Genomic DNA, 27,722 nt, shown 5'->3' on the forward strand with positions numbered 1-27,722 from the left:
TCTGAAATTTACTATGGTTGAGCGCACCGGCACAGTAATTGGCTTCTACTTGTATTAAGGAAAGCGTGTCGAGGTCGCACGAGGCTTCTGAATTTTTATTCGAAATGCTACTTTATATAGGGAAATTATAATCACAGATTGATTCAGCGCGTAAATTTCTCAACTGTCGTACGTTTCACGACGACTCATTCACGCTGATTGTTCATTTTTCAAAATAGAATTAATTATTTTAATATGGTGAAATCGTAATTCAAAGTCTATCGTAATTTTTTAGTCGCTAATAGATTAACAAATTTCATTGATCACTTTCAGTTTTCTTTTTTCTAGAAGAAACTGAATTTTATATTCATATTCTTGTTAATTAGATTTAATTCAATAAATAACAATCAAATACTTACTACTTAATAAGAATATATATATATATATCATTTTATCAAAGATATAAATATTATTACAATAATTAGTCCAAAAGTACGACCAAATGAGAAATTAATTTCGTGTTAACTTTCAAATATACTTCACTGTAGATATACAATTATTATAAACTTAATATTAAACGTTTGAAATAACGAATAATCCACTAAATACAATAGGAAGATATTCGACGCGGTATAGATAGACTTTGAAATAATCTAACCTTGACAATTCAAAGGATACGTCTACCTGTTTCCTGAGACCTTCATGACATACTTCGAGCAGTCTGATATGAGGAATCCGTACGTAGATACATATTTCTTCGTACGCGAATTGAAGCCTCGCACGAACGCGGGGTGCTGTAAAGTTATTAAGATTCTTAAAATAATTTTTCTTTTATTTTCTTGTATCTCATTCATGCTGCTCGAGAGTTCTTTCCAACGAAAGGTAACCATTTTGGCCAAGGTAGCCAAGGTACATCGATGCATGTAATCGGTCGATCTTACAAATCATCCCTATCACATCTAATACTTTCAATTGTTACAGATTTTTTTCGTTTCAAACTTGTTTACAAAGGCTTTAAGAAAATTGTTCTAAAACGAGAGTTGTAGTTCGTTTAAAATCATACATGTGAAGTGTGAATTTTCTGAATAGTTGATCGATTTCTTTCTTCCATCAGCCTTGGAAAGAGGAGTGATAACCCTCGAGCGAGCAACACGACGTAAATCATGGACCTTTTATCGAATAATCGAACGTGTACTTAATTATTCCGCGTCCCCACCGTCTGTTCCCCCATCGTCTTGATTATCACCATCATTTACTGCTTCTTCAGCGTTATCATCAGTCCCCTCATTATCCTCGACATTTGCATCATCATTGATTATATTTTTCACGTTCTCCTCGGTCGATACTTCCGTCACTTCGATACATTCCTCATCTGGAGGATTCTCATCTCCTTCCTCAGGCTCCTCTACCACAAATTCCGAATTCCCTGCCTCGTTCTCTTCAATCTCATCGTTTCTGAAAGCGTCCACTACTTGTTGCTCTATGGTGAGCTGTCTGACAGCGTTCTCCAAATTTTCCCTCAGAATGCGAGTCGTTTTATTCTCCTCATCTTGCCACGTGAAAGGCATGAACGTCATTCGAACAGTTTGATAGATTTTCCTAAAGCCTAGTTTCTTGTACAAACTTTGGCTGGCTTCGTTTTCCGGGCGTATGACCACGAAAGGCTGATAACCTCTGTCAGCGACCTGCTTCGTCAGGTACCTACGGTTTTGCTATTATGAATGGAGAAGTATATTTGATCAAAGACATTATTTCAAAATCCATCTAAATCTCTATCAACAGTATCAAGCAGTAAGCACCAAGCAATTAGATTAACTTTTAATACGATAAAAAAACAGAAAAAGAGAAAGATTTGTCTACCTTGCCAATTTCGTCCCGTAACCCTTCCTCCGATATTCAGGCTTGGTTTGCATCGAAAACATGGCCCCGTAATAAGACTGGACCATCCAAGCCGCCAAACTACCCTTGGCAAACACTCCAGCAGCGGGAAGCGTCCTGATCAATCGGAGGAAAACCTCGTGACACTCCATATCGTTCGCTGGATACAATTCGTAAATACTCTCAGCGTGTTCCGCTTTCAAGGGTTGAACTTGAATGTCGGGATGGGCTTCCTCGTCCGGTTCCTCCACGTTATCCACGTTCTGAGGATCCTTGCACATAAAAACATCCCCTATCACCCTCTCGATCGTCCCTGTGCCCTCGTAAAGGTGTATCAACTCCTCGGCGATATCGTAATGAACGAAATTGATGTAAAGGGGCTTCGTCCAGTCGATCAAAATATCCTCCTCCCTCAATAATTTAAGCAGATCCAGTCGATCGTTGGGGCAGAAAACGCCCACGCTTTCGAACAGTAAACCATGAGGCTGAAAATCGATCGAGCGATTAAAAGAGATCTTAGATTAAATGTAGAAGAGAAATTGTTACATCTTATTGTTAGAAATTGAATAATTTGATTTGTACGCAAGTCGTAAACACGATGATAGATATCAAGGTTTTTTAATTTTTGATTTATGAATTGGCGAATTTGGGGAAGGACAATGAAGAGAATTTAATGGTAACCAGTTATCGAATGGACAAAATTGCGGACACGTTAATTAAGTAAAGAGCATGGAATAAGATAGGGCGGCAGATTAGAGAAGTTACAGGGGAAGGTCAGGAAATGAACTGGCAAGGCTGTGAAACAAAAGGTTGGACGAAAGCCAAGCTAGGATTTGGGCCAAATTTTCTGCACCTCTGTGCGATACGTTCGGAAACAAGATGAATTTGTCGAAGACACGCGAGTTTTCCTTTTGATTTTCAAATTTATATTCGTTAGAAAAGGGGCCATCAATTTTCTTGTGTTTCGATTATCAAGCAGGAAACAAAAATGATATAATAATATCCATATCTTCAAGGAAAACAAATTACGATTTTGGCGATGTTTCATATTCACATTCTTCTCTGATGTACCTATTCGATAGAAATGAAATTATATTTGCTATATGCGTAAGCTACACGATCTTATCAATCTTGCTCTTAAGTGTAATCTAAAACAAATGGGTATTTCATACTTACAGATAACGTCATGCCTGGAAAATGTAAACAGATCTCATCATCCGGCCAGTCATTAGCCACATAGAAATTAAAATCCCATACCCTGTCATTCATATAGGTCAACAAAGTTTGATGGAACTGTGAAACAGAAAGATAACAATGTTACGTTAAAAGGTGTAAACAATTGTCGAGAGTTTATTCAAGGTACATTTCCCAACTGAATAACGTTGTGGCAAGTAAAGAAGCAAAATAACAAGTAATCCTTTCCCACCGTATGTTTACAAAGCTATGGAACCGCGAAGAAACAGTTGGAAATCTTCTTCATCTCGCGAAAGAATTAGAAGAGTACAAACTCTTGGGGTAGTTAAAGGGAAGCCTTTTCTTTTTTTCCCAGTGCGCATTCACTAAAGGCAACATCTTGTCAGATGAAAAGGTGGATATTTACGAGGAAGCTGCAGGATAAAGGAGAGCCTAGCCAAGGGCGATGCTCCAGACGTCGCTTCTTAAAATAAACTAGCATGTGCTGTATCTAATACTTTCGTGTTTAAAGCGTTCCTTTTCTTAGTCAAATATTGCAATGATATTCATTTGCAATGAGAGAACGGATTCTATCCGTTCTACTTTCATTATCATCAAAATCTAAATCAGAAATGTATAATTAAAACTAAATAAACTTATAAAAATTAAAGGAACTTTATCAATCGATACTTAAGATGAAATAGGCTATTATGCGTTATCTCTGACACTTTAGCATCGTTTCTCCTCTAAATAATAATTTCTATTTTCCAGAAAATTGGATAATCTTCATTCGTTTGATCCATCATCATCCACAAAGTCAATGTGTTTAATAAAATCAATAAAGCATCAATAGGAATTCTGAAAGAAAATGTATCTATTAATTATAGAATATAGTGAAAATAATTTATAATGAACTATGTATTTACTAGCTCGACTTCAACCTCGATCGAGTTGAAAGTAAGTAAATAATCGGCAATAGAATCTATTGCGGAACCTCGTAGCCTGTCCTAGATTTTATACGTATAATCTGGTTGCACCAGATAGACAGAATGGACGAGTATTATACTCGACAAACGTCCTGGCAATTTTACACGTCGATTCGATTTGAAATTTCAATACAAACAAGTCAGGAATGGCACGTAGCCGCATGTGTTTTTATTTGTTACGCACGTTTTATCCGTCATTGCCGATATCCGTTCTATCGAGTTTTACTTTTTCGAACGTTCAGACGAATTCACGTGTACGAATTGGAATTTTAACGTCCCTTCCCTTTCTATCGTAAGCGAACAAGTTCCCCGCATCTTCTTTTGTGGAAAGGGAATGTAATCGGGCTCACTTATTCTCGAAATACTTTGGCGAGCATACGTGTCGTATAATAAAATGTTTCACATGCAGCACGTGAAGTATAACCGGTGTAAATTTACATATCACTGGCTCGATCTCGAAAAGTGGCAGGAACGATGATGCAAATGAGAAAGTTGTAGAAACTGTCTCGATTCATTTGGTGTCTTTTAAGTGGAAACAGTACGCCCAGAAAATTCTTTGCCGGTAAACATGTCACTCTGTATGATCATAAAATTAATTTTAAAAGGAAAGTTAAATTGCGATAATCAAGCAAACTATAAAAACGTTAGTTTATGGGATTTCGTACACCAGTCAAATGTGAGATTGATTTTAATTATAATTAAGTTTTGTCTTTCGTGACTATCTTTCTTCTCTTTTTTCTTTTTTTTGTTCTTTAATATTATATTAATAAATGATAAAAATAAAACGAAAGATTTTTGTTTAATTCAACAGAAACAATATGATGAATCATTTTTAAAAATTCAATTTAATAAGATAGAACAATCTTGACACGAATTGATTGCGAATTACAATCTAATCTATTTGAGGTTAATAATAGAATAGAATGTAAATGCAATGGTAAGCCAGATAAACCAGATCTTATGGCACTTTATTAATTATTTTTAACGTATAAAAACATTTTATCTCAATTAACTAAATTCATGATTCATCAATATATTTCATATTTCGTTTTATTAAGAAACGAAATTTTTATTTATTTGAAAAAAAAAAAGGAACATTATTACTCACATCGTCATTTGTTGACAACAATTTAAATTTGAAGAACTTAAAAAGAGAAAAAAGAAATATAGTTAAAGATTAAGCTTATCACGAAGACAAAAGAAAAAAAGGTTAAAAAAAGAAGCGATTGAGAGAATGCTTTGTCAAAAATTACTCATTATCGATCATCTTCGAGCCGGGTTGACGTCACTTGGTAAGGATCATCGTGACTTGGTAAGCATGCAAGAAGAATCGATTCGAATGCGGATTCGAAAAAGCCATATGGCATCGCGTGTGCACGTCCGGACATGACCTTGACCTTGCCTTTTCGTTGGTTGGCACAACTTTATTCGAGGATAAATGACGGTATGCGGTATCGTTTCATGTTGGCCAAACATTATAACGCGTAATACGAGTACCAATAAGCATGTTAATTCTATCGAATCGCGCGAACTGGATAGCAGGAACAAGAACGGAAGAAAATCCTGTAAATTAAGAGGTTATCTTGTACGACTTGAACGATTGATATTTAAAAATCTTATGGGAACTCTAAGAAAAACTAATGGATGATGATAGAAGAAACGTATTTATATTGATCTTTAATACCAACCTTAGAATATTTTTTATTTCTATAAATTTGTATTATGTTTATCATAATGATATTCTCATTGAATCTGATATAATAATATTATTCAGAATTATTATTTTATTGTATTTATTATAAATATGTCATGTAGAAATCAAATCAATTTCAGAAATTTATAATTTTTCTTCCAAAATATATAATCAGCATTCAACTATTCAGAAATCAAATGTAGTATAAATATACATTTATGACCTAATCTTTATACATAAAAAGTAACATTAGGATCCTTAAGTGATTCCATCTTGCTATATTAAGCGTCAAATCAGCTATCACGAAATATTCTCTGCATAATTATATATTGTATGTACATACTCTCGACATTGTAATATAGTTGTTGAATTCATACGAACTTATGAATATTGTATCAAACGGAAGATTTATGATTTCAGATAAACAATCGATCATTTTCTTGATAATGTTAATTACACTTATAATATTATATTTTAACAGAATGTCGCAAAAACGAATATCTTGATATCGTGAAAAGATTACGAGATCGACACCGCGCGTTGATCATGGAAACGCAACCTTGGCCTTGACTCCGCTACACCTTGCACATCGGTAGCGGAATCGAGGTGGCGTGGCCAGCAGTCGTAACACCGATAGTCCCGCCACTCCGCTACCCGTCGACGAGTAACAAACAAAGCTCTTTTTAGATCGATAACTCACTAGCTCAAGAATGAAAGGTGAAAGAGAAAAAGATGGGTCGATGCCATCTTTCTAATTGATTTCTCTTCATTTTGTTTGCTTTTTTTTTAATTTTTTTTTTTTTTTTTATGTATCAAGTTTTTCTAGTAACTTTTTAAAAAGAGACCTCTGGTGGCTAATAATTTAATTGCGAATTCGGCGACACTAAACTCATCAATCTAACGTTCATTGTTTATTTTTGTAACAGATTCTCGAAGGTATTGAATATAAATTGTGGAATTAACATAAAGCAATATCGAAGTCATAATAATTTAGATGCCAATCACAATCTATTACGTAACGATATTATTTGATGTATGAAATTTCAATAATACACGGTTATCTACGCAATATCTTTTAAGAGATCGTTTAAAATTATATATAGAAATTTCTTATTTCTATTAATTTCTAATAAATATGCTTGTGCTGGAAATCTCACTTTGCAAAAAGAAAAAAAAAGAAGGAGAAAGAAGATTAAGAAGTCTTATTATACAGGTAGGAAAATTTTTCATTATTTGTTGAGAATTACAAGACAGTCTTAATTGAAAAGTATGTCGAAATAAATGTCTTATTAGCAATGAATAAATCAGCATAGAAAGGTAAGCTAGATTTAACAATTTGACTCTGAAATACATGCTCATTGACCGATTATCACACTCTGCTGAATTTATATTAACAGGTGTCTACACGTTTTCGATTAAATGGAAATACTAAAACTTCATTTAACGCCTCGACAAAACTATCATAGAAATAGACATAACGTTATATGCAGATTTATTCAAATCTGCAATTAAGAAATAATATATCGAGATAATATAATTTGATGATAATTTCTTGTAAATAATCAATGGTAATAAAATATTATTATTAATATTATTATAAAATTTTTTAAATTTAATTTATTATTATAATCATTATTTATGCTATTTTAATATATTTTATAGAAAAAAAATCCAAATTGAACAAACCAAAAAGCAAAACGTATTAGTACTACAAACTAGTACTAATAATAAATTTTGAAAATACTTTATAAATAGCTCTTACTAATATTTGATATTAATTAATAAAAATCACTAATATTTAGTGACACTATATCATCTTAATACCTTGTAATAATTTAGTTAGTCTGCTAATAGTATCGACCAGTACAGAAAATACATAGAAGAAACTTCACGAAGTAAAGTTAAAATAAACCGTTACTGGTCTGTGTAGCATGACAAAGGTGAAAGCGGCTAAAAAATATCAGTTATAATGGAAAATGAGAACACGATTTTAAATTTCATAATCAATACACATATATTTATGCCATCGAAATCAGAAGAGATTGTTCGATATTATATACTATACATATACGATTTAAAAAATAAAAGAAATCATGTCGCATTGTCTGTACTACTTTACGACGCCACATGCAAATATCACACCGAGAATATCGCCGCTGCGCAAAACGATCTGTACCAGCCGCGACCTTGACACTAACCTAGCACAACGGCCCACCATTTAGACCAGGTTACGGAGGAAATACTACGCAGGAATCTCTTCCTTTGCACCGGTAATCTTATCCTATCGAATCTCGTCGCCTCTTCCCTCGGGAATCCTACAATATTCTATAGTTCCCCTTTACGGTTCATCCAATTTCTATCAACCACGCGACAACTTTTATTTCTATTCTTCTTTCTTCTGTTTACTTCAACTTGTTTTTGTCTTGTACTTTCTTTCTTCATTAGATTTATTTTCCTAATCTAATTTCAATGTGAAAAATCATCATCTTTAATACTTATTATTTTAAATTTATCAAGATTATTATTTTAAGTTTTAATTTTAGAATGGAAAGTTAACATATAATTTAACAATATCATTCAAAGACTTCAGACTATGGAAAAGTAGTTTAAAAGTGGCAGACACAACAGGTATTGATCTTTTTCACTAAATTCCTTTTGAGATATTTTATTCCATGAATTCAATATTATCATGATATATATTAATCTTTTAAATATTGTAGATCTATGTTTCATTGATGTTCCATGAAATTCAAAATCTTCTTGGAAGAATAATTTAAAATTGCTTTAACAGAGAAGACGTCGGAATTTTCAATTAAATTTTACTCTATAAAAAGGTTTCAAAAACTTTAATCAATTATGTTTTTCATGTATTAAAAATATAAAAAAATATAATAATTTGTAGAGAATTACAAATTCTGATAATTATAAAAATGATTCGTTATTAATCATTGGAATTATTATTAAAAAGCTTAAAATACAATAACAAAAAGAAAATATTAGCCTAAAACATAATAACAGAGAAAATATTTGCAAACTAAGCAAAATTAATTCGTTTATACATAACAAGACAAATTAGGTTTTTCTATGAAATATGACATCATTCATAAATGATGTAATTGAAATATGACATCATTTGTAAATTGAATTTTATATATAAAAAGATGCCATTAATTATGAATTAATCAAGCAATTATTATTTATATATACATATATTCAAAAACTGTTTTTTCTGGATTTCCATAATTTTTATAATCAAATCAAGACTTTCTTTTTTATTTCAATGATTTTTAATGAAATCAGAATTTTTTCTAATTTTTAATTATTATTTTAAAAATTTAAGAAAAATTATAAATTCTAAGAAAATTTTTTAGGATTTTTTTGAATGAAAATATAAATTGAACAAGTTTAAAAGGAGATCGGACGCACCTTTAAGGATTCGGGCAAATAGCCATCAAGGAAGTCCAAGAGTTTAGGTAGTTCTTCCTTGGCAAGCAAACGAAAGTTTCTGCCTCGTTCCATCGCTTCAGGACACTCCATACTGAAACTAATTACCAAGAGATCATTGTGTAAGTGGCAAATTTTTGAACTACTTGAATCGGTCTTCCTCAAAACATATGATCTTATAGGTCCGTACAATTTTCAATCAAATTGTTCAATATTCGAAAATTTGCTGGAACTGAAATCATTATGATAAAAATCAATAAATATTTAATTAATTAATTAACTGTAATAAAACAATATGATATCTTTAATGTATCTTTCTTTAATGACTTTCAAATGACTTATTAATTATTGATTTAAAGATTTTCTCCATGAATCATTCACAATAATAATTTCCTAGAGTTGATTGAACGTCATAGTTTTCAACGAATCGATCAAATAGAAACTTATGAGAAAGAAAAATCGATTAGATCGCTTCGAGATGTAAAGCGAGGCAAATTAGTCGGTGACTATATATATCTAGCGAACTATAATGCCATTATGTTCTCGTTTCATGTTCATGTTCGTTTATAAATACGTATTGATAAAGATCTTTCTGTACAATGATTATATAATTACGAATATACTTTTGAACTTTAAAAAAAACGTCATTCTAACCATTTTTACCAAAAGTTCATGAGAAAATTCCAAGGTCTAGTTTCTTATTGCAACAAGTAGAACATATCCGTGCACGCTCAGACTTGCATTCACAATTATTCAATTTTCAAAATCATTAATATGGAAAGATGAAAGTAATAAGTTAGAATGATAATTGAATCAATTCTGGTATTCTCAGAAAGAAATCAAAAGAAAAACGAGAATATGAATAAATGATATATTCATTCTAAAAGTTGTAATACTAGAGGATTTATTTAAGATTGAAAACTAATGACTTTATTTGGAATAACTTGGAATTTGGAATTTTAAAAAAAAATTTAATAACTTGAAATTTAATGATCATCAGAACTAAAAATTGAGATTTAAAATTTTGTTCAAATATTTAATATTGTGAAATTTCAAAGATTTAGAATTTAGAGATAATAATATAAAATTACATGATCTTTTTTTTTTTTTTTTATATCTATAATGATTGGATAAGACTAAAGCATATTATTTCTCAAGTGGCGACAGTTATCTATGTCTATAATGCGCTTAGTTATGCCTACAACAGTTAACAGTGTCATCGATGTCAGTATAATCTCCATATTTTTTTTTATTGATCGATAATAATAATCTTCAATATTTTAAAACAATATATTTAGTTACGCATTGTGAGAAAGAGAAACGACATTGATTGTAATTAAGATAACTTATCTCTCTCTTTAAGTTACTTGCAAGCGATTTATTTTATGAAAAATGCCAATAAATCTAGTATTACTAACTAAGCATTTAACATTTTAATTTATTTTTATTTAATTTATTGACAAAGTAATTGCACTATGAAAATATTTTGCGAAATATCAAAGTATAGAAAATTAATTAAAAATAAGATATTAAAATTTATAATTATATAATATTATATTATCTTATCATACTAATTAGATTAATTGATGATAATCAATGAATCGAGAATACAAATGGTCAATATCGATTAGTATTATATGTGTACTAAATTATATGTACTAAAATAATTAAATAAATAATTAAAAATTGAAAATATTGAATTTTTTATCGAATTTCACTCGTACGAATAAATTGTTCTTCGTGTAAAATTCATTTTACCGAGTGATCATGTCAATTGAATAAAATGTAAAGCGAAAAAATTTCTATATTACACAAAGAAACCAAACTATCATGAATAACGAGTATTAGTTTCGCAATATTATGTCAACGATATTTTTAATAATAAAGAAAACATTCGTTTTTTTTAGAATGAATAAATTCTAGAAGGACGGCAATGAAACGAGAAAAGAAGATTATCTTACTAAAAAAAATCAAATATAGATAAAAGAAAATTCAGCGAAAAGTAATAAGATTATCCCTTACGACTCGTAAAATCGTAATAGTAGAAAGAATAATTCTTTCAAACTCTCTTACTTTATTTTTTCCCGCCTTTAAAGCGAAGTATATCTTTGCCTGAATATTTAAACAGATTTATCGTCTTCAATTTATTACCGTAACTTGTCCCGCGTCGTATGTCCACGTATGGCTCTAGTCTATTATTTTTACGATGAAATTAAACGTGTTCTCAATTTAATTAATGAACCGACTTAGGTAACATTACATAAACATTACATAAATGAAAATACGATGTGAATTAATATACGTGGCATGTTTCACAGCATCCTAAACTGCGAAGGATTTTCATTTATCGACAAGTAACCAACGACTACGTACATGCAGCGATTGCTGCAGATAATCACGCCAGTATCACGATAACATCACAACGGAAAACACTATGATCCAAATCGCATAACTTCTTAATGGAAATATCACAGGCAAAAGATTTTAAACGTTTTTTATTGTTGGCGCACCGATGACTAATGATTTATCGCATCCATTTCTTAATCGGGATATTATAATTATGCTTCTTCGATTTACCTTAACAAATTAATCGCGTGATTGTTATTCCAGCAAGTCGTAAATAATAATCACTGTGATCGACGGATATTCGATTGTCGAAAGAAATGAGAATTACGCGGCGTGAAATCGGCCGGAGGTGAGAATAGTTGCGGGCTGTTATCAAGAGGTAGTTCCAACGGAGGCACCCGCCCTCGCCGCCCCCTGAACCCGCACTGCCGCCCCTAGGTCACCATTACCCTCCTTGCACCTAACACCACTGTACTAGTCCCAGCGCAGGCGCTTTTTTTCTTCAATATCGTATCATTAGCTTCCAGCACCCAGCACTACAGAGTTTTGCGTTTTCATTTAATTGCAGGATTGTTAATCGAATTTGTTTAAAGAAAACTTCTTTTCAATCAGTATGCTTAATGTTTGAAAAAAAAATCTCAAGAGAATAAGATAATTAAGTATAAATAATTCAAAATTTGTTGATATATAAATATTTCAATTATTCTAACTTTAGTTAGAAATTATAATCATTAATATTAATTTATTTGATGGAAGTATAATTATATTAATATATATAAATATATGTTTATTATATGATCGTTGTAAAAATTAGCTATGTTATATACGAATCAATATTTTTAAAAAAATATCATTGAATTATGATTAAGTCCATCAAACTCTTTTTTCTCATGCATATAATTTATTTTAAAGAAATATATCGATTCTTTCTTTCATTTCTTCGATTTTTCATCTTCCATACATTGACCTTTAATATCGTGTTTTTCTCGAAATTATTAATGCGTTCAAAAAGTGATGCTTCTTAGACATTTCAAATTCTGTAATTATATAATTTAATAAATCATTTTTGTGAAAAAATATATAAATAAAATAAATATTCATATTTATTTTTATTTTACATTTTTTTCTTTACAATTATATTTTTTGTAACGAAAATATACAGTCTTACTATATTTTCACATGTATTTTTGAAATTCAAAATTTTATTTTTAATTCCACAATTCCTTTATATTTTATTTTCATGTAAGTAATATAAAACTACTATAAGAAAATATTCGCTTTGAAAATGTCATGATATTATTGAAATTCTATAAAACCCTTATAATTGTACGGTACTGTGTTCAACGTCACGGCGCAGGAAAGCACAGCTTCCACCGCCTCTTCATTTTCGCAGATCGATCCGACCAACTGACAAGAAGTGTAATTGAAAATCTCAAAGTTAAAGTTGTCTATGCTAATAGTGCGCGTTAAATGTACTAGAAAAATAGTAATATTAATTTATAAACTTCGTGTATCTAATTCTTAATCAATTGCTTTCTTGACTATAAGTCAATAATATTTTTGTTTGATGAAAATTTGTGTGGAAATAATTACTTATAATTAGTATTTGGTTACTAGTTACATGAGCTGAATGTCTGCATATATTGTTATTCATTTATTTAAGTAGTGATTTTGATTAATTTATACATTTTTATGAAAGAATAGAAATCTGGGTTTTAAACCAATTTAAAAATATTAACGAACTTTTGAGAAATTGATTCATTTTATTTAGGAGCATTAAAATGGCATCTAAAAGATTTGTCAAAATGAATTTGAAGCCTGTCTTTTTTTTTTTTAAAATCGTACAACATTTTCTTCATCGATAGCAAAGTCCAATAAAAATAATTTGATGATTTTATCCATTCGATTTTAAGTGTTCAATTGTTGATTGATATGTGGACGAGTTGGTGTAGCACAGGTAATATTTAATTTATATATAATAATATTTGTTTTTAAATTCTTAATACTATACTTTCACTATACTTTTCTTAAATCAAATTTATCTCTATTTGTTGCTATATAATGTTAAATAAATTAAATATTTAAACGTTCCCTCGGAATCTATCCCTACTTTTAACGTACGCGCATGCGTTTTGAATTTAAAACACGTATCAAATACTATAGATAATAACCTATAAGTGTTTTTGTTCATTTCTTTTAATAAAAATAATAAATTGCAAAATTTAATTTTTTTCTCTAAGTTATTATGAATGATATTTGTTAAAAAGTTAAGTACAACAATTTATTGATAGAAAAACTTGTTTCATTTGACATAGTTTGACATTTTCAATACTCTATATATTTACAATTACGCTACAATTTATAATTATAATTTGTACATAATTTAATATGTATTTGAAATATTTATAAACAATATATATATATTCATAATTCAATCAATATTAATAAATTTATTTCATATTTTTGAAAGAATGAAATATTCAGTTTACAAAATATTTACATATTTTTGATAGATTAATTCGATCAATTACATACAAATTTCATAGAATATTTTCATAAAGAAGATTTGTTATACAATAAATAAAATGTTATGAAATATGAAATACATCGTTAAAAATAATTGAAAAACAATCTATACAAGACAAAATTTATTTTAAATATAATATAAAATAATGATTAAGATTAATTTAATTTAATTTAATTTAATTTAGAGAAATAATGAAAATTTTGATATTATAAAAACTTGCAATTAAATTTATTTTTATAGATTATATTCACAAAGTGAGTATGTCTAGAAGGAAACTTGGTGATAAACAATTTAACAACGTGGATTATACACAGCTTACAGAAACTGATAATGGTTTTGTTGATTCCCAGGTTGAATATTATTTATTAAATATATTTTAAATATTTTTCTATTTCATAATATTATAAATATATTTATTAAAATCAATCAAGATATTATGTAACTAAAACACGTGAAAAATTTTACAAAGTAAAATTTTAAGCGATTGATTAAATATTTTTTCAACAGTTTGTGAGTCCATCAGTAAAAATACCATGGAAAGCCATTACATTAGCTGCTCTTCTTTTTGTTGGAGGTACTATAATGCTTATTATGGGCAGTCTAATTGTAAGTGGACATATTGATTCTAAGGTAAAGTATCTTAACAATATTTTTATATTTTATATTTTTGAAATTATTGCATTTCATTATAATTTAAAAAAAATATCTTTTCTTATTATTTCAAAATACATGTATGTTTTATTTTATATATATATTTATTTTATATATATTATATTAATTGTATCAATTTAATAAAAAATAAATATAATTGTAATAACAATAGTTTAATAATAATAGTAAACAATTTTATATATATATATATATACATATATATATATATATATATATTTAATAATTATTTTATTTTTTACAGTATTCAGATCGTATGTGGCCACTTATTATTTTAGGGATTCTAATGTTTATACCAGGTGCTTATCATATGAGGGTAGCTATTTTAGCTTATCAAAAAGTACCAGGTTATTCATTTGATGACATACCAGAATTTGATTAATCAAATGCAAGTCTTTGAAGAAATAATTATGAAGATTTTAAATAATTAATATCTTAAATGTTTAATTTATTTTGTTTTTATAAATTATAAATATGTTTTTATTGAATTATACATATAAATATCAAGAGTTACTTACGATAGTATAATATTGCAATAGAATTTTATTTAAATTAATTTTATACATTAATATTTTATTTAAATGTTCATTTTATTAGATTTAAGTGTAAAGAATACACAATTTATCAATAATATCAAAGATTTATTTTATTGTATTATAACTATATATGTACTATTTTGATGTAATTATCATATGCTTTCAAAAAAAAAGAAATTTATATATATATTACATATAATTTATTATTATACAATTATATAGTATTTATAATGTGTATAACTTCATAATACAATATATTTTAACTTACTCAAGACATAATCATCTTAAAAATATATTTTAAAATTTGTAATATATTGTGTATAAGACAATTATAAACGAAATATTGTTAATTTAAAAATAAAAATTAAATAATATTTGTTATAATTAAATTATAATAATTAAATTGTATAAGTAAATCAGTTTAGAAGTTAAAAAATTAAAATTGAAATTTTTACATAAAATTTTAAAGAAACAATTTATTCAAAAATATAATCTTGTTTCCATTAATTGTTTCCTTTTAATTAAATATATGTATGATTAAAATTCGAATTTATTGTTTATTTCTTAAATATCTTAAAATATTTATACTACTTAACTTACATATTTTACCTTTAAGTTTTTTTGTTGGTAAATAAATGGATTGAATTCTTTTTGTAATATATTTTGCATTAAAAGTTTACTCTGTTCCATTTGTTTATCATATTGTTGATTTATTTTTTTATTACAAAATTTCTTTATTTAAATTCTGTAAAAGATTAAGATTAATTAATAAATTCTAATTAAAAATATAAGTAATAGTAAGTATAACTTTCCTCAAAAATAAGATATACAGAATATTTTTTTAGATGATTGATTTCAGATCCAATATTTGATAAAAGTTGTTCTATTAAATCCAACATTGTAAGATACATTTCTTTTTTTGTCCAATCAGAATTTATAATAAGATGTGTTGTTGGATAAAACTAATCTCAAAAAATGATGAGCACAATATATATAGTGATATGAATATTTTTTATTAACAGCAATTATAATTTTTTTTTTTAATATAAAAATACATGAACACTTATGCTTACTTGTAATTTAGAATATATTCCTAAATTAATTACTATTTAATGTAAACGTTTAGCTAATGTCACATTAATATGAACCAATTTGACAATTAATGCACGAAATGTAATAATATTTAATATAAAATTATATTTCATAATTAATTTTGCAATGTTTGCAATTAAATCATGATTGTTTAATAAAAGCATTAATATTATTTTATTTGCAATATTCGTAAGTTCTAAAAATGTGATGTATATTTAAAAATATATATTCTGAATGTATTTATTAAATTTATTAATAAATAATATCATTTAATCATATAAAACTATTTTTACCTATTGGATAAAAATTGCTAAATTCATCTACAATTAAAAGATGAAAAAGAAAAATTGCATAATCTGGAAATCTTTCACAAAATGCATTTAATAAAGTGGTTATTATTTGTACTCTAATAGGATTATCTTTTACAGAATATATTTTCCATTATATTTCCACTTGCATCAGTACATATGAGATTAGTTTCTAGAAAAAAATGTTTCATAAATATAACTGCAATTAATTATTAATTTTCATTTTAAATATTATATCTTAATAAGAAAGTAACTCATGTTTAAGTAAGGTAAAAGCTTTTATAATTCGTTGATTTGCTAAATATATTTCAGCAAAAAGTAAAATAGTTGCAGCATCAATTTTATGCAAATGAATTTTTACTTGAATTATAAAATTAATATTTTTAAGAAGTGCATAAGCTAATACCCATAAATTTTTCTCAGCTAAACGAATCAAAATATATTTGGCAACATCATATGATATTTGCTATGATATAGCATTTGCTCCAAGTTGGACTAAAAAATATTAAATGAACTTAGGAATATTTTAAAATAAATATTAATATATTTTAATGTAATATTTTTTTAATTAAAAAATATTTCAATACAAATTTATTTTTTATTGAAACTTGAAAAAATATATAAAGCAAATTATGTCATTGAAATTAAATTTATAAAAAAAATTTAATTCAGAATTTAAAATAAAATATTATGCTTATATTTTTTTATATAAAATTTTATTATTATAATTTAAAAATATTTAAGTCTAAATATTTAAATAAATTAATTATTCTGATCAAATTCTTTAGAAAATGTTCTTTAAAAAATCTTAATTTAAAAATTCATTTAAAATTAAAAATATATATGTCAATTATCATATCAACTAAATATATCAATTATGCACATAAAAAAACAATTTTAATAATTATAATATTTTATTAAATTATTTATTACCTGCATACATTATGTTTAAAACGACAATTTTCCTATTTGCTACATATATTATTAATTATAATATCATAACAATAACCTTGGCAAATAGCTTTAAGTACACTAATATTTTTAAATTTTTAATTTCATTGTTATATCTTTTATTTCAGAAGTTTGTTTATTATAAAAAGATTTTTTTTATAAAGTATTTTTGTTAGCAATAAAAGTACTTTTTTTTGATTTTGATTTTATATTTCTTTTTGGAATATTATTTTCATTGTTATTGCTATATATTTTATTAAAATTTGTAGTATTTTTGTAATAATTTTCAAATACATTATCAGTCATTTCAAATGATTTTTCAATATATGATGAATCATCTAACAAACATGAATACCTGTAAAAATTTAAATATTTTTAAATATCAAAAGCAATTAATAACAATTATATTAATTATTATTATACAATAATTAAAAATATAAATAATTACTCATTCATAAGGATTGAATCTGCAAATAAAAATATACGGTCTTCCATTTCATTATTTATTTCTTTTTCATTATTTTCTTCATTTAAAAGAAAAGACTGATTTTTTATACACAACTTATTTGATACTACTTTTGATATTGTTGATTCACATAATTGTATACTCTGCAGAAAATCACAATCTTGTTTATTAATATTCCTAGAAATTTGAATTTGATTCTCTTTTAAAGGATTTGGAATATTTTTGTCATTTTTTAATTTTGTATCTACCACTTTTGTATCTACCACTAAATCTATATTTTCACTTGAGTAACAATATTTAATAGAAGATAAATAGTAAGAATTTGAAGTTATTTTTTCAAATAATTTTTTTTAAAAAATAATATATAATTATTTTTAAATTCATATTTACAATCTTGTAACATATGTTTTACATTTAATTTTATTTTTTTTTTTGCAGTATTATTATCACTTTTTGCAATATTATTATTTATACATTGATTTAATAAATCTGTATCTTTATATGAATTTTTTACAATAATTTTAAATTTTCTTTTTGATTGGACAAAAAATACTCAGATATATTTTTTGTACTTGGAGATATTTATATTTGTTTTGTAAATTTTTTATTAAATCATTTTTATGTAATATTTTAAAATTACTTTTATTACATTAAAATTTATATCATATTATGAGAGTCTTCTTAAATAAAATTTTAATTTCGTACCATTCTTTAATGCTTCAGCTTTTATAATTTTATCTAATGAAATATTTAAACAATAGTCAAAATAAAAAATTTGTACAGAAAAAGATACGAACATACAAAAATGTAATAAAAATAGAACAAAATTAGTAATTGTATTTTAAATTAATAATCATTTATTATATTTTCTTTTCCAGAAGACAAAATTATATTCATCTATAATTGTCACAGAATTTTCTTTTTTGGAAATATCATTATTTTTAACTTTTATTTTTACATTGCAATCTAATATCTTTAGATTTTTATTTAATTTTTTACATGATTTTTCATTATTTTAATTTTTTTAATTTTAGTTTTTGATAATTTAGTTGATTAATTTCCTTTAGAATCATTATTTCATTTATTTAGAGAAAATATAAATGATTAGAATAATTGTTCATATTTTTTATATTATCAATGATTAATGTATTATTTTTAATTTTATATTGCAATGGAATATTATGCATCAATGATATATTATTTAATATATATATCTTTTTGCATTAAACAATTTATTAAAACAATAATTACTTTTTTTAAACCTAAAACATTTTTAAATTTATTTAAAATATCTTTATTAATTTCGATATCAAATTTATTACAACATTGTTTAAATTTTTTTTTTAAACGATTCATTTCTATTTCAAAAAATATTCACTTTTATTTAATCTTTCGTATTTATATTAAAATAAATAATATTTATCGACACAAAAAAAAGTAAAAATACTATTACAATATATTATTTTTTTACAAAAATTTAATGCAATTTTCTGCAATAAGTATATGAATATGTACATAGTAAAATACTAAATATAATAATTTCTGACAATAATGTTATACTTACTTAATATTGTGATTTTTTTTTTATTTAAAAACAAATGAATATAAATTATATCTAAGTTTTTATTAATCACTTCTAATATTTCACAATTTAATTCATATGGAAGAACACATGTATATATTCGAACTTTATTTAGTTTCGAATGTCACCGCGAAAATATTTAAAAATAACGATAAAATAACGAAAATCATAAACAATTGATATATCGATAATATAAAAAAACTTTTATATACCTCATAAAATTTTAAAATTTTAAGCAAAATAAATACAATATATAATTGAAAATATTAATTGTTGAAATAATAATTTTATCATTTATTAATTTTGTATCTTTCTTCCTTTTTTCTTCATTATTCTTTTTACTTATCAATTTTTATAAATATCAACTAAAATTAGCAAGTTAATAAAGTTAATATATATATATATATATATATATATATATATATATTAAAGTCACAACTATAATAATTGTAACTCAATGTCTTAACATCATTTGAAACTTTTGTTTTGTAATGAAATTTATTATTTTGTTTATTATAATAATAATATGTATATTATATTATATTTATAATAATAATAAATATATTATATAATCACATAGCATTGTTGAATAAAATTTTTACGAATTATTCACAATAAATAAACTAATAAAAAAAAAATTTTAAATATAATATTAATGATTATAAAATATAAATATAAAATTTTTATAAATATTATATAAATATAATATTTTCATATTTATAATTGAAAATAATTTGAAAAAAAAATATATTGTATAAAAATATATAATAATAATAATTATTACTTTATCGAAAAAATAAAATTATTCAATTTAATAAAAATATATTAAAAACATTCAAAAAAATAATCATAGAAAAAAATTATAATTAATCATTTTAAGAAATTATTTCTTTTTTTTTAATAAATTAGGAACATCTAAATGTTAAATTTAGATAAGAAAAAGAAAATCAAAGATGAATACTTACTTCAGTATTTTTATTCTATTAACATGAAGATCTTTTTTTGTCTTCGACCTAAGTAATTGCAGGTTTTTAGATATTTCCAAAATATGAAAAAAAAAAAAACATAATAAAAAAATTGTAATTGTAATTGAATATATAATATTACATATTATAAAAAAATACAATTTAAATTATAAAAAATAAATATAATAATATTTTAAATATAAAAATATTTTTTATATAATTTATATAATTATATAAATGAAATCTCTGAATTATATTATATTATATTATATATATATTATATATATTCTTTTGAATATAAAATTTGAAAAAAATAGAAAAAAAAAGTATGATGAAGAAAAATAATAAAAATGATCCGCATCTGTAATAAAAATTATTTGAATATCAAAGGAATTTTATATAAAAAAATATATCCAATATACATATACCTAATTTCACATACATTATTATTTTAAAAATAGCATGCGAAGAATACAGTCTTTCCACAGAAAAACATCAATTTCTATGCACACAAACTTATAAAATTTTGAGAAATCAATCAGTTTATTTTTTGAGCCTGATATACAGTATTGTCCAAATTATAAAAAGCCATTTGTTCGTCGATCCAATCACGAACAGATGCAACATTAGCATAAACCCCTGGAATTCCACCTTCACCACAACCAATTCCCCATGCTACAATACCTGCTTGCAAGTATATATTAGGATTACTATTACTTGGACAAACAAGGGGACTTCCTCCATCACCCTAGAAAAAGTTAAAAAAAAAAAGAAATTATATTGCTAATATTTTTCTTTTTATATTATTAAATTTGTAATAAATTCTAATTACCTTACAAGTATCTTTATCAGACTCTCCACCAGCGCAAATAAAACTACTATCAAGAACAAAATATTTTCCTAATCTAGTTTTTCGAAGTAAATCCTGGCATTGATTGTGTGGTACTACTGGTAAATTAATTTTTTTTAAAATTACCTGGTAATGTCCTTCCTTACCTGTAAAAAATTAATATTTTAATTTATTAATACAATAAATTTTTATTATTCCAATAAAAAAATATTATAATTATAATATAAAATATAATTATAATATATAATAAATATAAATATAAATAAAAATATAATTATAATATAAAATAATAAATAAAATATTATAATTATAATATAATATAAAAATAATATAATTAAATCTAATAAATAAATTTAATAATTAAATCTTTACCAAATTTATCTTTTCCCCAACCACTAGCGAAACATCGAGTACCATCGAATACAGTATTTCGTTCCGGTAGACAAACAAGATCCACGTTCTCCATTAGATTCAAAGGCTCGGATAATATTAAAATAGCAAAATCGTTGTAAAGAGTGCCGCCAGCAAAGTTTTCGTGAATGATAACATTTTGCACATTACGATCTTGATGAGGAAAAATCTCGTTCTTAGTTTGCGTGTCCCATTCTCCAGCACGAATTCTCAATTCAGATGCTTGCTTTCTATTTGAAAATTATTTCATTATAAATAATAAAATATAAATCGATAGAATAATATTTTAAAATATTATCGATTATTATACCCTTGTACACAATGAGCAGCTGTTAAAACAGCTTGTTTGTGAATTAATGAACCTCCGCATTGATAGACGTTCAATTTTTCTTCACCGATATTTTCTTCTTTTATTATAGCCACCATCCACGGAAATTCACCGAATTGCGCTTCGCCATTCACATCACCAGTAATTCTAAAACCAACACCCTGAGGATGCCTTTGTCCACAGGTACCTTTCTTTTCAACTGGTGGTGGTGTAACTTTTTCTATTCTATCCGGTGGTTTACAACAAACATCCAAATAATTCTCGCACTGACCGAGCGCCCTGCATCATTAATAACGTTAAAATATTAATAAAATTTCCTTGAATTATCATTATATGATATAAAAACAAGATATATATACATTGATTGTGCAAGAAAAAAATAAAATTATAGTAATCTATAATTTTCATAGAGTTCAAAGATAGTCTCATGCTTTATTAGACTTAAATAATTATCATTGTGATAATATGATTAAGTTTTAAGAATAATAATTCATATCAATTATTATTCCGAATATGGATCACCATTGTATTGTCAAGTTAAATTATTAATTCGTATTTTCAAACTCCATCAAAAAAACATGAAATAGTAAATGTATTAATATATTGAAATAGTAAATTTCTATAAACTGTAAATAAATATAATAAATATAAAACCATATATTTGTTAAATTACGAATATTTGTATTTGTAAGTACATGCAAAATAACTTTGTTCCATGTTTGTTTAATTAAATTAAAAAAAATTAACAGTATATCTTTAGTATTAGTAAATTCAACCTTATTTTAATCATGTATCACTTGAAATTATGCTAATTTTAACCGTTATGAGACTATTCTTTAGAACTCACCGCGATGTGCGATGCTTAGTGACACTTTCATCATCGAAACCCAACCTGATATCAATAATTCCTGTTCCATTCTCCAAGATAGAACCATTGTGACACAGATAATATGGTACACATTCACAATTCGTCTCTGGTTGCTTTGGCCTATTCTCTGTGCCTAAAATCGTGTCCGATGTAGTAGAGCTAGGATCCGAAATCTGCGGGTTTTGAGGAGTTCCAAATATATTTGTTATTAAAGAATCCAAATTATTGTTTTGAGGCGCAGCTATAGAACAGCTAGCTATCCCCAATATCAAAAATATTTTCCTCATTGCCATATTTGGAATCCTGAAATACATTATTTTTCAAGTTATTTAAGTAAACGTTTCAAAAGATTAAAGTGTAAAGGTTTTCATATATAGTATAGTATATGAATCATCGGTTAAATAGTATCAATAACCAGACTTTTTTAAGAACGAACAGGTTTATTTGAAGGACATAAATTTTACTACACTTGTTGATTTACTTCTCAAGATTTCTCTCAAGATTTTAAAACATAATATTCACTTATGAATAGAGATATTTAATGCATTTTTGGAATTATTATACATTTTACTTAAATTCGTTCATTTTTTTCAAAAAAAGTATTAACTTTTCAAAGAAAATATCAACAAGAGTTAAAAAACATTAGTAGAATAGAGAAGATTCGATATTTTTTTTTAATTTGTTATAGATACTACTTATTATATATATAAAATTGAAAATAAAATAAGAGAAATAATTTTTTACATACTATTCGCCCTCATGCTATTGTGATCTGATTTGTGGATATGAAACTTTCAGCCAATACGCATGCTACTTTTTATTCTATCGGAAATAAGCAATTAAAATACAAAATACAATTGTCTTAATATATAAAGTGAAAATAATTTTATATTTATTAAACAAGGAATATTATTTAATCAAGTACTTATTTAATTGATCGATAATAATTTTAAAGAAAAGAAAGAATTTTTCTATATATATATATATATACACACTATATCAAAGTAGCAGAATATTTTTATGGAAGAAAACCTGTTGATTGGGTTTCCAGCAATTCCATTAAAGTCTTTTTATTGTACACATTCGAATAGATGATGATAGAATTAATATGTATTTTGATAAATTTCTGCCTAGAAAATTAATTATGTTCATCGTTAAAAATTATTAACTAATTGTAATTTATTTCATTTACACTATAAATAAGAATGATTTCACGATTTCGATATGAATTCTCATCTTCACAAAAGATAAACAAGAATACGATACACGTTTCGTACAAACTTATGAAAGATGTTCAATTATTAACATGACTCATTACTCGTTTCTTATGCTAATTCTGCGTAATGTTTTCAAGATATTCACATGTGTTAATTATTCATTGTCAATGTCATTATAACCATTCATCTTAATTAAAGATGATTTATAAGGCAAGAAAAGTAATTATTTAAATAATGTTATTTAAAAAAATTTATATTTAATATCAATAATAATACCAATGGAATATTCAGTTTAAAAAAATTGAGAATGCATAAGAAAAATATATTATCCAACAAATACTAGAATTTTCCTGTTTAGATTTCCCAAGAATTATCGAAATTGTTTAAAAAAACATGTAAAAAAAATTAGATAATATAAGCAGAATACATGGAAGAAATAATGAAAATAATTATATTGTAAATATCTTAAAAAATTATTATGAACATCATAATAATTCATTTCTTAATCATAGATTATATAAAAAATGATTAACTTTGACCTCTTTTATGACCACAATCATAATATATATTATATCAACATGATATCATAATGAAATATTGTGTATTAATTTCTTATATAAAAAACGAATTAGAAAGTAAGACAAAAAAATGAATATAAACAAAAAAACAGCAATATTTATAAAATTGATCATTCAAGAATACTTTTATGAAAAATACTTAAACTTGAATATTTATATTTATAATAAATATAATATAAATTTAATATCTATTTATAATATATACAATATTATGTTAATATCGTTAAAATTCAATTCTAAGAATCAACAAAATAATTTAGATTAATTTTTCAATAAATATTTTTCTCATATTTTTATATATAATTCAGTATAATCTATATCTTTTTAATTCAATAGATTATAATAAATTTTTTTACGTAGTAATGATGAATTCATATTATTATTAATTATTTAATTTTATAACAAAAATTTTCTAATAAATATACAATTGTGCATATATATAAAAAAAACATAAAGTACTTACGATTATCTTAAATGTCAAAAATTGAATTTTCTCTTCAAAGAACAACGAACAAGCGTGATGTGTCGAACGTTCGGACCGCAATTTCTTCGTTTACATACACAGCAGCCAAGCATCGAGCATATATATATAAGAATTGCCCCCTCCATTGTTCATGATTTCATGATCTTGTCTTACAGCAAATGTTTGTATATATATTCACATATACTTATATATTATGCTGAAACCATTGAATACTGAATTATCTTGTTGGTCAAGGTAAGTACTTAGATGGTATTTCCCATGCCGTTATGCAATTATAATATTAAAATAGATTTCTTGGAATTATCACAATTTTTTTTATTGACGTAATTTATGAAATTTTTAATAGTTTAATAATAAAGATTTAAATTAATAAAGATTTTTTGATATACCTTTTAATTTACTGTTTATTATATTATTATATATATGTAGTAAATTAAACAAACAAAAAATTTGCACTACTAATTGTATTTCATGCGAATCTAAAATTATTTCAATGAATAATTTACATATTTATTGACGAAAAGCCAAAAAAATCAATAACATTCTATTTATATATTTTCTTTTTTTATTAAAGATTTAAGATTGCATCGTTTAACTTGAATCAATTGCTTCTAAACGTGTTTGGCATTTAATGTATTTCTTGGAATTTTTTTTTTTTTTTTACATTAAGGTTAAATACCTACATTCCTTGTCGGACTTGATTTTATTTCTTAGAATTATTTAATTTATTCAAAATTATTGTAAAATAATAATGAAACTATTTTAGTTATTATAATTTTATTTTTTTTATTATTTTGAATTTTTTACTCGTAAAAATGATATGAATTATATTTGCTCTATTTATTTTGTATCAAATATTATAATTATGCTATAATATAATAATTTAGATGAATTTTAAAAAAAATTCATAACAATGTATTTTCGTTAATGACATTAAATGCAGATTTTACGATTACATTGTAATATATTATAGCATACATATTATCGATAATAGATGAGCAAACTACTAATAAAAAACTAGTAAAATATTATCATAGATTAAATATAAAACAGATTCTAAAATTCAATGCATTCTTTTATATTTTAATCCATTAAGTCCATTTTAATCTCATTCTCAAAATTATCAGCATTATTCGGCTAAAAAAAGAAATCACGATAATTAAAATTTAAACTAAATTTCAATATAAAAAACAGACAAGAAATAAAAGAAATATGATTGATTACAAAATATTTTGTAATATTGTCTTATATAGTATTAATATATACTGTTTTGCGAAGCAGAAAATATAATATCTATTTTTTAGATATTAAAGATTAAAATACATTGTAAATTTGAAAGAAAAATGATGCAATTATATCCAATTAATATCTTATATCGCGTCTCATGATCATGCGCCAATAGTAAGTATAGACAAAGAAACTAAATAGTTAAAGAATAGAGATACAGAAATTTAGAGAACCAGTGGCGCCATCTTTAGAGTGCCTTAGAATATAAAACATGAATATAGATAAGAAAAACAAATAATAAAAAATAATAGATAGGCTTAGAATTAAACGATAACGCCATCTCTTGAGAATCAAAGAAAAACAAATAATAAAAAAGAATAGCTAGGCTTAGAATTAAACGATAACGCCATCTCTTGAGAATCAAAGATAGAATAAAATAGAATTAACAATCAGCGCCATCTCTTGAGAATCAAAGATAGAATAAAATAGAATTAACAATCAGCGCCATCTCTTGAGAATTCTTGAGAATCAAAGATAAAATAAAGTAGAATTGACAATCAGCGCCATCTCTTAAATATTTTTTAAAAAAATATTTTGATACTCAAAAGATGGCGCTAAAAGCTCAATTTTTAACTTTATTCTATTAAATATAATAGTGCAGAAAATAAAATAAAAGTGCAATTATAAACAAATTCCAATATAGAAAAAAATAAACATAGGATAATTAATTATTAATGCTATATTTTTATTATTTTCTTTAAAGATAATATATATATTGAATAATTTTGATTATATATATTAATAATATATATTGATAATTTTTTGACTTACGTAGTTCAATATTTTTTTTGTAAATTAAATTATAGCGAGATATATTAACTTCAATTAATGGCAAAAAATGAATTTTAATTTAAGAGGTAAGTATATATAAAATAAGTATCTCTAAAATTTAATAAACTGTTGAAAAAATGATTAAAAATCCAAAAAAATGGCAACTGCAACAAGTAAATATATAAAGGTAAAATATAATAAAGATAAATATTTCACATATATATAATATCATAAAAATTTAATTAGCTGGAAAAATTTCGTGTTTACTTTTTTTTCGATTAATATTCCTAATATTTTTTTTTATAATATATTATTTTTATAATATATTTCTAA

General features: G+C 24.9%; 3 protein-coding genes and 1 long non-coding RNA gene across 11 annotated transcripts; 2 read left to right on the top strand and 2 right to left on the bottom strand.

Annotated features, from left to right (window-relative positions):
- Positions 1–818: 818 nt before the first annotated feature.
- LOC413002 lies at positions 819–11,937 on the bottom strand. 3 transcript variants are annotated; one of them, XM_006558211.3, is made up of 5 exons: positions 11,731–11,937; positions 9,136–9,253; positions 3,034–3,150; positions 1,840–2,342; positions 819–1,680 (listed from the first exon to the last, which is right to left on the bottom strand). In XM_006558211.3, exons 2-5 carry the CDS (start codon positions 9,244–9,246, stop codon positions 1,179–1,181), a joined length of 1,233 nt encoding a protein of 410 aa, XP_006558274.1. In that variant the 5' UTR covers positions 9,247–9,253; positions 11,731–11,937; the 3' UTR covers positions 819–1,178. The 3 variants fall into 3 exon arrangements, with proteins under 3 accessions (XP_006558274.1, XP_006558275.1, XP_026298026.1); XM_006558212.3 differs by lacking the exon at positions 11,731–11,937 and adding an exon at positions 3,458–3,888; XM_026442241.1 differs by lacking the exons at positions 9,136–9,253; positions 11,731–11,937 and adding exons at positions 3,458–3,888; positions 3,957–4,714.
- Positions 7,358–9,200, top strand: LOC102656151. The gene is made up of 4 exons (XR_003305164.1): positions 7,358–7,979; positions 8,253–8,337; positions 8,430–8,543; positions 9,081–9,200. It is a non-coding gene; the product is annotated as an uncharacterized LOC102656151 (long non-coding RNA).
- Positions 11,938–12,878: 941 nt separating the features above from the next.
- On the top strand, positions 12,879–15,222 carry LOC724630 (transmembrane protein 230). Of its 2 annotated transcripts, none has more exons than XM_006558209.3 (4): positions 12,879–13,456; positions 14,267–14,376; positions 14,534–14,656; positions 14,940–15,221. In XM_006558209.3, exons 1-4 carry the CDS (start codon positions 13,432–13,434, stop codon positions 15,075–15,077), a joined length of 396 nt encoding a protein of 131 aa, XP_006558272.1. In that variant the 5' UTR covers positions 12,879–13,431; the 3' UTR covers positions 15,078–15,221. The 2 variants fall into 2 exon arrangements, with proteins under 2 accessions (XP_006558272.1, XP_006558273.1); XM_006558210.3 differs by lacking the exon at positions 12,879–13,456 and adding an exon at positions 13,630–13,765 and having other exon boundaries at positions 14,940–15,222.
- Positions 15,223–21,014: 5,792 nt separating this feature from the next.
- LOC100576326 (phenoloxidase-activating factor 2) lies at positions 21,015–25,466 on the bottom strand. 5 transcript variants are annotated; one of them, XM_016913694.2, is made up of 7 exons: positions 25,311–25,413; positions 23,801–23,874; positions 23,032–23,355; positions 22,167–22,463; positions 21,818–22,086; positions 21,428–21,591; positions 21,015–21,343 (listed from the first exon to the last, which is right to left on the bottom strand). In XM_016913694.2, exons 3-7 carry the CDS (start codon positions 23,343–23,345, stop codon positions 21,134–21,136), a joined length of 1,254 nt encoding a protein of 417 aa, XP_016769183.2. In that variant the 5' UTR covers positions 23,346–23,355; positions 23,801–23,874; positions 25,311–25,413; the 3' UTR covers positions 21,015–21,133. The 5 variants fall into 5 exon arrangements, with proteins under 5 accessions (XP_016769183.2, XP_016769186.2, XP_026297871.1 ...); XM_016913697.2 differs by having other exon boundaries at positions 23,077–23,355; positions 25,311–25,403; XM_026442086.1 differs by lacking the exon at positions 25,311–25,413 and adding an exon at positions 24,048–24,062.
- Positions 25,467–27,722: the final 2,256 nt, after the last annotated feature.

Source organism: Apis mellifera, linkage group LG8, assembly GCF_003254395.2.
Source record: "Apis mellifera strain DH4 linkage group LG8, Amel_HAv3.1, whole genome shotgun sequence".
NCBI classification, from domain to species: domain Eukaryota; kingdom Metazoa; phylum Arthropoda; class Insecta; order Hymenoptera; family Apidae; genus Apis; species Apis mellifera.